The sequence below is a fragment of the Alternaria ethzedia genome (genome assembly GCF_023757985.1).
Source record: "Alternaria ethzedia strain BMP 0044 chromosome Unknown scaffold_13, whole genome shotgun sequence".
NCBI classification, from domain to species: domain Eukaryota; kingdom Fungi; phylum Ascomycota; class Dothideomycetes; order Pleosporales; family Pleosporaceae; genus Alternaria; species Alternaria ethzedia.
In genome coordinates, this window is record NW_026056206.1 from 786193 (window position 1) to 799746 (window position 13554).

A 13554-nucleotide genomic window follows, 5' to 3' on the forward strand; every position below is an offset into this window, starting at 1 on the left:
CGAACGAGGACGATCTTGTCGCCGCGGACGAAGAGACGATGAAGCAGCGAGCGTGGGATGAGTATGTAGAGGCGAACCCCAAAGGCTCGGGTAACACTTTGAACAGAGGTTGAGCGTGGTTTGAGCGGCAGATCAGATACCCAGCAAAACAAATGCACCACCAAGGGAAGACTTTACAACTTCTCGGCTGCTAACTCCGGCCACTTTGCCGTCACCAGCTCGTACAGTTCCTTGTTCAGCACTCCGTATCCCTTGACATTGAGATGCAGCCCGTCCGTAAACCAGCCCGCTGGGAACGTCTTTGCGCCCAATAAGCCGCATCCCGGTGGCACATCCTGATCGTACTCCCATCCTTCTTCTGCAATGACTGCGTCCACCATGTGCTGCCAGTAGTTGAGACCAACGACTCTGCCCGTCTCTTCGTACTCTTTCGCGATCTGCATAAGCCCATCTGCATACCTCTTCTTACTCATGTAAGTCTTGTACCTTGGTCCTTCCTTTCGTGACTCATTGATCTCCTGTATTTCTCTTGCAGACCTGCTTTCTCCAGTATCTACCACAGACCCATTGATGGGTGGGGGCGTGATCAGAACTATCTTTGTGTTCTCCATAGCCTGCTCCGTGAGGATGGTGTCGAGGAACTCCCGTATGTTCGCTGAAAAGGTGGGCCAGGGAACATACTCCTTCTCGCCGATGAAGCAGGCGTCGTTTGCACCGAGGAAGATGGTGAAGAGGAGGGTCGGTGCCGCCTCAGGGGCTGTTGCGCTGCTTATTATACGGGTAAAGTCTGCTTTCAGACGGGTTGACGTGTAGCTGCGTAGTTGGTGAGTGCGCCGACCGTCAACGTTAATTGGGGTTTGTACCCTGCTTTGCCTATCGTGCTTGTCAGCATCGGATCTGGGCTTTCAATGTTGTTCTTGCTGCTCAACGCGCTAGCATATCATGCCGTAGTACCTTCATTCACAACCCTTGCCTTCCCTAGGTACTTATTCCCAAGAAACCATCCAATCCCTTGCGTCTTCTCTTTGAAACTCCACTCGGTCATGGATGCGCCAAACAAGACAATCTTAGCCATGTTTGCAGCTCGTCTGATCACTCAGTTTGAAAAGGATAAACGAGAAAGCGTCTACGCGAAATGCGGAGTGAAAGATGGTGGGAGAAACTCATTCGCATTACCTTCGTTGACGATCCGTACCTTGTGCTGATACTGTTGCCTAAGAAACAACCCGAAGCCTTGCGTTTCCTCGCTAAAGCTCCATTGGGTGAGCGAGTCTCCGAAAAGCACAAAGTCTGGCATGTTGTTTGCGACAGATGAAAGCGATGCAGTGATTGGTCGTTCTTTTCGTTTCCAAAACGCTTTCTTGAACATTTCGTTGAATGTTGGGAGGCTCTGCTCCATCCCAAGTGCTGAGAGTGTTGGCGCGCGCAACCCGATGCGGCACAGTCAGGCGGCGCTAATGCACGTAGCACGTGTAGCTAGCACACCTTGAGGGCTGGCTGGCGTTGGGACGCGTCTTGTTCGCGTCAGTTCATCAATCGCGGTCCTGCATATGTTCGATGCACAGAGCTATATCACAGAACTCGAAATCATAAAACCACGACTTCTTACGGGAATTATGGATCTTCGCCACTGCCGAAGCGGTCACGATGACATCACATCTTCGTGCAACGATTGAATCCACAACACTCGTCATGCTTTACGGCATTTCCAACACGACTTTCTGGAGACCACTCAGCTTTACGAATCCACCTAATACACAATTGAACGCGCTGAACCAGTATATCACGCAGCATACGACCATCTGCCAAACATGTTGTCTATCAGCCTCCGCCTCCGCGCGCTCCAGCGCCCTGTCGTATCTCAACTCCGCGCCTTCACCACTACACCCAGCTATGCAAAGCTGATGGACACGCCCAATCCTGCCTCCAACCTCCCAGACCCTTCTGAAAACTCCTCGGCCGCACCAAACGCCAAGATGCGTTCGGACACGCAAAACACCGACCAGCAATCGAGTGCGTCGCCTGACGAGCACAAGACCGGCGACGACCATCCGGCGAAGCAGCCAGATCACCAGGCGCAGCCTACTCGGACGACGGGAATTGGGGGCGAGACAAAGGTGCAGGGAGGGAAAGAGGGATTGGGCGAGAGGGGTGATAAGCAGTAGACTGGGAAGAGGAGACAGGACGGGATCTATGAGAAGGAAGGAACAGAAAGATCGATGTTGGAAGAAGGGCACCAGGTGGAAGAACGCGATATACGTCTGTTTCCGGTTTAGCCAAGCGATAGCTGACTTCTCCAATCTGACGTCTCATGTCATAGTTCCAGTACCCGTCGTTCTGGCATTGTGCGTCACAACACGAGCGAGATGCACCGACAACAGAAGAACTTGCGTTACGACAGCTCACTCGTTCCACTTCTTCATGACCGAGGCTCATACTCGCCGACCTGTCCGGCTCTAAGACGTAGTTTGTAGTAATACAGCGGCTAGGTCGCCACTACCGCAACAGCTCAATAGGTGGATAAGAACATCCAAAAGAGGTGCCTGATAACCGATAGTACCTACAGTAGGTACTGGTGCTCGCCGAGGTAAAGTCGCATCATACACCCGTACTCGGACAATCGCTTAAGTGATGCCCACACTCCATGCATCACATCAACCCACAAGCATGCAAAAACGCGGCATTATGATCTGATTTCTGATCAATCCACCGGCCCCCATCGTGAAAGCGGACCGTAGTGCAGCGAGAATCGGGAGACCGAGGAGCAATAATGCCCAGCACTAGCAGCCGATTGGTTTGAAAAGCCCTCTCCATCCACACTTCATCCACAATTACGGCCCGTCGCGCAAAACACCGAGTAGAGATGCAGTGGACGCGTTATTCTAGAACAGAGGCCAACAGTCTCGATGATCTAAACACGGAAACTCTTAAAAACCGATACTGCCTTGCAGGTCCACAGCTGGTGGCCTTAATCGTCCTGTGGCGTTGCGGACATGCGCGGGACGGTCCTTGTCATTGTTTCGCATTCGCGTTATTATTACCACGGGAATTTCGGCGTACTTGCGCCCACTGCCATCTGAACTTTGAGACGGAAGGGAATTTTCTGCTCAACCATGGAGCCGCGATATATAGCTTCAAGAGTAGAAAAGACATCTTGCGCGAAAAGTACGTGTGTGTGGATACGGGTAAAGTGGAAAAGACGGCGGGGCTAAAACTACTACCATCAGTGTAACCATCCCTGCCAGGAGGCCTAGTTTTCATCTCGTGCCGTTTGCAAGTCTGAACGGCGAGGCTGCCAGCAGCCACGGGCTGTGTAGTCGGTCGCCTTACGCAGGTTGCCGGTCGAAGGGCCTAACATCATTCGGCATTCGAGATTTATAAAGTCGACGGGAGCGGCTGCATTGTCGACCATCAACCACATCGCTGGCTTAACATTCGTGAACTACTCGAGTGTTTCTTCAGTATGCGCTTTGTTCCTACTTTTGTTGTTGGCCTTTTGGCCAGCGCTGTTGCTGGCCGCGTTGCACCGCGGGGGATGCTCATTGACAGGCCGATGTAAGTCTGCCCGCTCGTAAACATGAGCGTATACTGATGCTCCCATACAGTGTCGCCCATTACATGGTCGGTCAACTCGATCTCGATGAGGTTGTGCAGGATATTGAGGAAGCGAGGGAGCTTGGTCTGAACGGCTTCGCGCTCAACTTCGGTGAGTGATTTTCATCCACAAAACTTCAATCGAAACCCGGGCTAACAATGAACAGATCAGTTCGCGTCTTGGTCCAACCAGACTGTTAAATACATGTTCGATCACGCAGACTATATTGGCGGTTTCAGCCTTTTCTTTTCCATGGATCACCACCCAGGCTTATTGGGGAAACCTACGAACTACGCCCAGTACTTCAACGATCACAAGGGCCGTCCTTCCTATCTTCTAATGACGGACCCTTCCGATGGCAAGACCAAGCCTGTCCTATCGACATTTGGTGGCGAGACCATTTCCAACGACGATTGGAACAAGTTCAAAGGAAAGGTGGGCAACGTCCTCGTCGTCCCTGGCTTCTCTGAGATCTACAACCCCACCGCAAACTTCTTCAATGACCGTGGCGCGATTGACGGTGTGTTCAATTGGAACTCATGGCCTGCGACAAACGAAGGCAAAGTCGCCGTATCTGACGCGACGGACCGTGTGTTCAATGACGCCGCCAACAAGGCCAAGAAGCTGTTCATGATGGGCATCTCACCTTATCAATGGAAGCATTTGGACTATAAGCAAAACTGGTACCGTCGCGGCGAAGACAACCTCGAGAACCGGTTCGGTCAGATCCTCAGTGTCCAGCCTGATATGGTGCAGCTTCAGACCTGGAACGATGCCGGCGAGGGCCATTACATGGGACACCTGCACTCGACGCCACTGAACGAAAACACAACGAAGGTCATAACAGGGTACGACCATACTGGATACTGGCAGATTCTGAAACCGTTCATCGCTGCGTGGAAGCAAGGCGATCGTACAACAGCTAACATGTATCCCACGAATGGCAAACCTGTCCAAGGCACTTTCTGGCACCACACTCTTACCGTCAATGGCAAATGCACCAACGACGAGGTGCCGCCTTCCGCAGACATAAAAAAGGCAGCTGAAGATGCCGTGTCTGGCGTTCTACTCGTCGCCAAAGGCCAGACGAATCTCATCGCTGTTGTCAACGTTGGCGGAAAGAAGCTGGACCAAACGCAGAAACTCAAGCCAGGATTTAACAAGTTCAAGTTCACCGGCCTGGAGACGTTGGTCCCAGGTAAGGTGCAGTTGGAGGTTTGGGATGGAAGCACCATGGTGGGAGGCGGGTATGGAAGTATTGAGGTGACGAAATCGAAGCCGCTTTGCAACTACCAGTTCCAGGTCGTTGCGGTGCCTTCATAGATATTTCTTGAGTAGAAGGGCAGACTCCGTGTCGACGGCTGGGTGCCGGCGTAGCAGGCAAGTAGATGTTAGGGAACACTTTCAGATAGTCAATGCATAAGTGTTCGATGAAAAGTTTCCGAACTGTACCTGCAGCGTGCTTACTGTGCCTCACATTGAAACAAATGAGCTCATCTAGCGTTTCTCCATGCTGCATGTGCCTGTGTGCGCTCTTAGCCGGTTAAGCGACGCCGTACAAAACGGTATTGCAGATGTGTGATTGACGCATGTTTGAGTACATAGTGCTATATTGAAGCACTATGAACGAGACTATCTGAGGCGCAGTACTGTAGTATTGAGTCGAGATCCCATGTCGTCTAGGTCAACAATCTGGAAGAATTAGAGTGATCAGTGTGCATAACGCGATTTTCGACTAGGTTTGCAGGTATGTCGTCTCAGTGCACAAGCTCATGTTATGATCGACCAGCGCAAGGGTTTGGCCAAGCTGTTGGGTCTGCGTAGCCCCTCTGACGGCCTGCGGCCACGGGGGCGATCACGTTTGCGAACCCTGATTGCGCGGTATTACTATGTATGAAGCCGATCGGAAGCAGAGCCGAGGGCGCTGGATTCGCTGACCTTGATAGAGAAGGTGCGATGGAAAATGTAATGAGCGGGATGGCGCGGATGAGCTACCACGAGGCCATTGGCGGAAGCACGACGGGATCCTTGCGATAAGAGGGAGTTACGGGGCAAGGCTGCACATCGTGGTATGGGTACGAGGCTACCGTGTTGTCGGTATCGGTAATTGGCGATAGCCTGGACAGAGTCAGAAGCTTCGGCGCATCCCGCGTAGCTCCACGGCACGACTCGTCCAAAGTCTATTCTGTTGTGCTTCCAGTGGAGAGCGATCGACCTCAACTACTCCTGAACAGCGAAGAAACTACTCGGTTAGCGATTGGTTTGGAAAGAGTAAAGTATGCTGCAGTTGGACATGTGAAAGATTGAGGTAGAGTGCATGCAGGGCTGCCACATTTGGCATAGCTCTTGATCCGAGCCCTGATGCGCCGTGCCGGAATATTTCTGATATAGAGGTATGACCGGAGCGGACGATAAGCTATAACTGACACATGTAATCATTGGGTGATTTTATGTGATGAGTACAGACTCGAGTTGGAAGGGTTTCTCTCTGACACGCCTGATTGGAGGTGCGGCGAGCGGCTGCCGTGATGGAAAGGCTGCTCGAGTCCACTTGGGCTGCGCAGAACTGGGTAGAGTTATCCGTGAGAAAACAGGGCCGCCCAGGGTGTTCCGAAGTAACGGATATGGGCAGGAGGCCGTGATAGGATGGCAGAGATACGTTGGCGATGTTTGATCGTGTTTGAGTATACATCACGCGATGCCTCCCAAGAGCGACTAGGATAGCAATCGTGTCTGGTAATTGTGTGACTGGGCGTTGATTGACGATTGATAGTTACACACGGAAATGGTGAGAGTGGGCCGAAGGCAAATGGGATGGCTTCAGGGGTGGTGGGCACAAGCAAGCATGGTGGCTTCGAGGCCGTTTGTGGTGGCTTGCAGGGCCGTGACGCACGGGCACCTCTCGCATGCCTCTAGCCGCGACTGGGCGGTGCACCTCGGGTTAGCATCATCAACCCCAACAGGCCCTGCGCGCTCTTGGGACGCCGGCAGTGAGACGTGAGATTTGTTTTGGCGCATCTCTGGGGTTGGTCGATAGCGCCGCGCATCACTGAGGCATGCTCCCGCAAAAGCACCTCCGAGCAATTGCGAGCAGGCGGAGCCATTGAACCCTCTGCTGCGGCTCGCTGGTCCCTCATCCTCACCCCACGCACTCGCGCTGTCAAAAAGCTTTGGCTCCCCAGACCGGACCTGCATGCCCAGTGACATGCCTACTGCCTGCTGGACCCTCGTGCATCTATCCGAGACGTTGCCTCCGTACCCGTAAACACTCATATACGTGCACCTCGCCTGCCGTAGCGCATCTGTACCACGGCAAGTGGAGATACAAGACACCATGTCAGGGTAAGCCGCGATACCTGCTGTCTTAGTAGCCTTAGTAATACTTCAGACGGAATCGCTAACATGTCCAGTTCCATGCGCGAGTCGCTGAAGGCTCTGAACACGACCTTCGCGGCCACTACCGTCCCCTACCCTCTCCCCGACGAGCTCTATGCGACCATAGAAGCCTTCCTCGAGCGCTATGACGACATCGACGACCACGACTCCCAGCGCTTTCACGATGATCTCCACGCGCTATACCTCCGCCACGTCGCCAGTAGTCCCGAAAAGCGCGGCGCCTTCTTATCAGCTCTGCGACTGCTTCGGCCCGCGATAACGGGCGAGGCGCGCTTGACCGCCTGGTGGAACTCGGCCCTGAGGCCTGTCATCGACGGCATAGGCTACAAGAAGAGCGAGATTGAAGATGCGAGGGCCTTTATCCAGAGCATACTGGTGTACGACAATGACGTCGACAAAGATGGCGAGCACGCGCGCTTGTCCGCCCTCTTTACCAAGAAGATACTCGACGCATACTTGGCGCGGACCAACGTGCCTGCTTCACCTGAAGATGCCGTGAGGCCAGAGAACGAGTTTGTGGCCCATGAGCTCGAAGCTGTCCTGGTCGACTTTGGGCGCAAGATGCCCAAGGTGAGTACTTTCCTTCAGTATCATGGTCTTCACTAATACATCCAGGTCCTCCTCCTCACACTCGACAATCTCCTCCTACAGAAGCAGCATCGCATACAGGCCTTGAACCTGCTCAGTGCCTTCGTCCGCCTCCAGCCGCCGCACCTCCACCTCGTCCTCGAGACCCCGCTCATTCAGAACCTTGAAAAATGCCTGCTCATAGACAACTCGTCCACTGTTATCGAGCTCGCTCTCGTCGTCCTCATCATGTTCCTGCCTCACATTTGCGGAGCGCTGACCTCTGATCACCACCTCGAGAAAATGTTCCTGGTCTACTGTCGGATACTATGTTGGGACAAGTTGGGTAACACTGACGAGAAAGGCGGTGATATGGACATGCAAGACGACGATAGTGACGAGGGGGATGACGAAACCGATGCCGACTCCGAACACGCCTGGGAGCAGGTGCAGCCATCCATGGACTACCCTGATTGCCCGCCGCCGACTCTTATGCACTATTTCACCTTCCTATACGGTCTCTTTCCCCTCAACTTCATGAGCTTTGTGCGCAAGCCAAGGAAGTATCTCAAGTCACTCAACTTTCCAGGCGCGCGCGACTTCGACCTGGACCAAGATCTCATCCACAGCCGGACGGAACCCTACCGTCGCGTTCATCTACTACACCCGAACATGTTCACGACCACAGTCGAAGACGAGCTGAGCGAGAACAGGTGGCTGAAAAGCGACCCCGCAGACGTCGTCATAGAATGCATGGACCTTTGCGTTGCCGTATCGTCGACTTTGGAGGACCCGGGTCCACCACCTAACGCAGCCTTACCCCCTGTCCCAGAGATACCCTCGCAATTCACTCTGGACGATCAGGACGGCACAACAGTACACGACTCAGATGCAAGCTGGAGGAATACCCAGTCGACTATGAACGTTTCGTCAAGCGATGCTCCAGACGTTCCCGATCTTGAACTCCCATCAAGGAGCAAGTCGATAAAGTCTGCGGTATCTATCAAGTCTATGGCCTCACCGTTGCTGAAAGGTCGCGACATGATGGATTCTCCAACACTGCCGCCCACTAAAGATACAAAGAAGCCGGAAATGTCTGGTCAATCCGCACGGCGGTTCGTGGCACATCAACCCAGCCTGGACAGTTTCGCCCAATCAATCTCCGGCAATCAATCTACCCACCATGACTTCCAAAACCACACCATGGCGTCTTTGCAGAGAGAGATCATGCTACTTCGGAATGACCTCAACTTTGAGCGGTATCTCAAATTGCAGCATCTTGCTCACATCGGACAGCTACAGCGGAAGCATATCAAAGAAGCGACTGTAGAGGCGGAGACTCAGAATCTGATCAACACCAACAAGACACTGAAGGCCAAACTCGCCAAGGCAAACGAGCTGTACGCCCAACTCAAGAAGGAAACGCTCACGAGCCGTAGTCAGTCCAAGAAGTGGGAAAGCGAGTTGAACAACAAGGTGCGATCTTACAAAGAAAGTGAAAAGACCTGGCACAGCGATGAGGGTGGTCTGCGGTATGAGCTCCAAAGGACACAATCAGACTACGAGCAGCTCAAGAAGATCGTGGAGAGAGCTGAGGCAGAGCAACTAAAAGCCCAACAACGAACCAAAGCGTTGGAATACGAGCTTGAAGACTACGCTGACATTAGGCGGGAGCTTGAGGGTGCGCAAGATAAGATCATAGCATTCGAAGACCAGAGGAAGGAGCTACACACCCTCATCCAGGAGCGGAACGACTTGCGCAACGATCTCGAAATCGCGAACATGCGGTTGAACAGCCGCGAGCAAGAACGCGAGCGGTCGATCAAGGCTTACGAGCGCCGGATTATGGAGCTTGAGTCCCGTCTACAATCTTCTGACAGAAGCACTGGTAAGCCAGGGCAACTGCCGTCTTCTGTGCAGCAGATGCTCGACTCTGCGCTTGCAGAGAGCAATGCCAAAATGCAGCAACTCAAGAAGACTCATTACCGTCTCCTAGAACAATATACCGAGCTGCAGATGAAGTATCATGAGCTCGAAGGGGAGCGCGAGGCTGAGATAGGACAGCTTTACCCCCGGGACAAATCTGGTCGTATCGATTTTGACACTTCACGGGTCAGTCGCAACTCCAGCCTCCGACAGGCGACCAACTACAGCTCGAGATATTTGACACCTCTGTCTACTACCGAGGCCACCCCAAGCGAGGAGCAAGAATATTACGAATACCGATCGCCGGACTCCGTCCACAGTCCGGGATCAGCCGCGTCACCACCTCGTCCTGCTCGACTTGAATCACTACAACAGGGAAAGCCGCAACGATCTCAAACAGCGCCATCGCCGTACCCTGGGTTTGGTGGCGGATACGGACCAAACTTTTCCGCAGCATATGATGCGTCTCTCCACAATCAGTTTCAGGCTCCAAAGCCTCAATCTAGCGGGCAGAGTAGCTTTTCCGCCGACACCGATGGAAGCTCAAGTAAGGAGAGAAAAGACAAAGTAGACCCGAAATCGGAGGTCCGGATATACGGTCGGGGTAAGTTATCGGTATCACGTCCTGCAACATCAGAGGCTGACTATGAGACAGGCGGCGCTCAGAACATCGGAAAGAAGGTCAAAGAGAAGGAACAGAAGAAGCCTTCGTCTTCCAAAACCGGTGGCTTCCGTGGCCTCAAGGGCATAATGTGATCGGATTGGGTCACTTACTTGTTTCGCGTGTGGTGGTGCCGATCGAAGGCGCCACCATCTCATGAGACGGAGTTTTGCGCGACGCGCCTCTGTCACACTCGGTTATCTGCATCCTTCTCTATCTCGTCTCGCTTCGGCACGACTACAACGGCCACTTCGTCATCGCAGTCGCGGCTCAACATATTTCGTCCGCTCGTCTTTCTTTTGTTCATTAGTTTCGCATCTATGTATAACGACACTGCATGACGCATAGGCCGTTTCAACGCCTACGACTGGTTGCATAGCGGCATAGTCCTCAGATACCTGCCTCCAATGGCATCTTAGCATCGACTTACCCGTCGACTGTAGCATAGTCCCAAGACTAATAGTGTAATACATTGATACCAATCACATCCATTGATCTCTCCATGCGTACACTCATGCACCAGCATCATACCGTTCCTCCAAAACGCAAGCATGTATCGAAGGCGCCCACAGCAAGAGCGCCCTCCCGCCAAGACACTAACACGCTCTCATTCGCGGAGAGAAGCCGAGACCTGACAACCACCTGGACCGCACCTGCCATTCAGATCCCCACGACACCACCAACACGCCGAAGATCGAATCGCGACGATTAATATCCACAGCCTCAGACCTAGGAACGCATCAGGCCCGCAACTACTGCAACCGCCATCGCAAACAGTAAAGTTTCGATGGACCTCGAGTACTTGCTTTTTCCTCGTCTGTCCACACACTTGCAACAGTCAGGCCCCTTGAAGCTAGCGCCGTTGGTACTGTTCGGAAAATAGCTCACAGGAGATGTCATCCCGCACTAACACGTACGACTAAGACAACGGCCGCCTTGCTGTCGCCCCTTCCTTCCTCCCCACGTTCACGGCGGCCGGGAGCGCGAGCGTACATAAAACGGGTTGAGCGTGTTTGGTACTGTGCTGGGTGCCGTAACGTGGGGATCCTTGTTAGACATGCACTACTCGGTAGATAACCAACTACGACTGATCGCATAAGGCATCCATACGACAGATACGCGGCAAAAGCCAATATCTATCGCGACCCCGTCGGGCTTTCCATAAGCAAATGCTTTCTCGACTCACGCATCCTTATCGTGCAAAGGGCTGACTCGTGCTGCTGAGTCGGTGTCGGTTGTCGCTACCAATAGTGCCGATGGTTCAACAAGTGATCACAGTATCGCGGAGACGGGTGCTGCCACACCGCAGGCGCCGAGAAGTGGAGAGGGTGTGTGTTTGGAGGTGCGCTAAGTTGTGCCGCGCAAAAGGAAGGGGAGAAGGGGAGGAGCGGGTGGGTACCCGAGCTTGACAGCTAAGGGGGATTCGGGTGATTGGCTGGGTTGGGGAACCGGTCGTTGAGGGCGAGGATGAGTCTGTGGACGACGCATGTAGTCTCCTGGACTTCGCGCTCGAGCCTGGACTCATCTCGCGGGGACTTTTGGGCGTGCATATTGGTGGGTTTGTAAGGCGATACCGGTAGCTTACAAGGGCTCCTCGCGTGAAGTAGTCGTCTCTATACTCAACCCCGGTAGCGAAGCATGACTCTGCAATGAATGCGTGATCTATGACCAATGTGTGTAGCAGGTAATTGAATATATGACACGCACTCAGGCTAAGCCAAAACTGCGTTGGAAGCGTATATCTTCGACTGGGAATGACATTGGCTGTGCAGAATTACATTGTCGTTGGCAAACGTGCTCTTATCCTGTATGGTATGTTCTATCAACGCATGATAGTCTGCAACACTTCTGCAACCAGAACATGTCAGACAGATGCCGCCTTCTCATATCGACAGCTTTTCCGATGCTATATATCTGTCTCCTAAACGCATATTGAATACTTTGCACTCCATTGGCTCCAGCTCATCGGCGCAGTCCGGGTGGTAGTGGTACAGGTTCCTCAAGACTGAATGCGCTCTGACGTGTCCTTTCACGCCGATAATTGAGGCGCGTCCCTACGACCTACATATGAAAAGTCCGATCATGGGGACCTGTCGAGTTTGCATGGGTCAGTGAACGGTTTCGCAAACTCACCAGTAAACTAATGCACTTGATATCTAATGGAAAGAGAATGCTTTGAACTCACAACCATCTTCCGTGACCTATCTACTATGTTGCTGTCGTGTAATTTTAGATTTTGTCAAATCTTTTCTCGACTCCAGCGACTGACTTCTGGAACTCATCCATGTCGTACTTCTGCGCCTCTTCCAGCGGCTCGATTGTTGAATGGCGCATTCACTTACAGCCTGTATACTAAGAACACCCAAGCTTTGAATCTTATGGATACTTGGACGATTGGACGATTGGCTGATTCGGGAAACCGGAAGTTGCGAGGAAGGATGACTCTGTGGACGACGTATGCTGTAGGGAAGCGGGTCTCGCACTTTGGATTCACCTGGATGCGTAACACACAACTATCGCTTACACATCGAACAACTCCAAAGATACATGTAGTAGGGAAGGGCATTGATGATATGAGATCATGGTAAGGCGACACTAAGATGTAGTTGTATATCACTTATCAAGGCCAACGTTGCCTTACCATGAACGTATTGTTGTTGGCGGACGTGCTAATTTGTAGTAGTGTATAATATAAAAACACATTGTAGTCTGCAAACCGTGTAGCTAGACTCGTACTATATAGTCCCCTGCTCTATCACGTTCCTCGACTTTTTGGCCCTGGGCTTAAGCCCCTGCGTTTCCATCAAGTACCTGGTCTGCTCAACTGCTTGAATGTACGCCCGCCTTTTCACGTCTTCTCGCTCTACATCAACACCCCTTATCTGCTCCTGAAGAAGTAACGTGTCTGTAACCGAGCCCAGTCGACCCATTATTGCGCTTCTTCGCTGATGTTCAGACATAATTCGGCCGCCGAAATGCCCCTGCGCGGAGATTCCAGAACACTGCCAATACTTGGCTAGGTTCCTGGACAGTTCCCTGGAATTTATCGTGTTTGTTCGCCTGACAAATCCAATACTTGTGGGAGCTCTGTGTTCCTCGCAGTGTGCGCTCGGCTGCTCAACCTGGTCTTCTTGTGGGTGGTCGTTTGCTACAATTGTATCTTGGACCTCGCGTTCTGTAGTACCTTCGGTTGATACTATGGTTTGTGCCTGCCAAGCTTTCTTCTCTTCTTTCAGGGCAATGTACTTCAGCTTGTAGTGCTCTGTTTTCCTCTCTTGTTCGAACAACATGGCCTTCCAATCTTCACTTCCCTCCTCTTGTTTGACACTTTTGGTGGCTGACTCAGCTAGAGCTTGCTGCTTGAGGTACTTCTCTCTCCAAGTCTCACGTTCGACCTGCGCCTGGCGTC

The 13554-nt window shown here is 52.6% G+C and overlaps 4 protein-coding genes across 4 annotated transcripts; 3 read left to right on the forward strand and 1 right to left on the reverse strand.

Moving 5' to 3' along the window:
- Positions 1 to 173: 173 nt before the first annotated feature.
- Positions 174 to 1045, reverse strand: J4E87_006126 (uncharacterized protein; the record flags this gene model as incomplete). The annotated part of the gene is made up of 2 exons (XM_049377731.1): positions 174 to 813; positions 1038 to 1045. 2 exons carry the CDS (start codon positions 1043 to 1045, stop codon positions 174 to 176), a joined length of 648 nt encoding a protein of 215 aa, XP_049232772.1.
- Positions 1046 to 1811: 766 nt separating this feature from the next.
- On the forward strand, positions 1812 to 2165 carry J4E87_006127 (uncharacterized protein; the record flags this gene model as incomplete). Its single annotated transcript, XM_049377732.1, has 2 exons — positions 1812 to 1816; positions 1892 to 2165. 2 exons carry the CDS (start codon positions 1812 to 1814, stop codon positions 2163 to 2165), a joined length of 279 nt encoding a protein of 92 aa, XP_049232773.1.
- A 1453-nt stretch (positions 2166 to 3618) lies between these two features.
- Positions 3619 to 4918, forward strand: J4E87_006128 (uncharacterized protein; the record flags this gene model as incomplete). Its single annotated transcript, XM_049377733.1, has 2 exons — positions 3619 to 3706; positions 3762 to 4918. 2 exons carry the CDS (start codon positions 3619 to 3621, stop codon positions 4916 to 4918), a joined length of 1245 nt encoding a protein of 414 aa, XP_049232774.1.
- Positions 4919 to 6929: 2011 nt separating this feature from the next.
- Positions 6930 to 10240, forward strand: J4E87_006129 (uncharacterized protein; the record flags this gene model as incomplete). Its single annotated transcript, XM_049377734.1, has 3 exons — positions 6930 to 6937; positions 7006 to 7561; positions 7607 to 10240. The coding sequence occupies 3 exons, from the start codon at positions 6930 to 6932 to the stop codon at positions 10238 to 10240; spliced, it is 3198 nt and encodes a 1065-aa protein (XP_049232775.1).
- Between the last annotated feature and the right edge of the window lie 3314 nt (positions 10241 to 13554).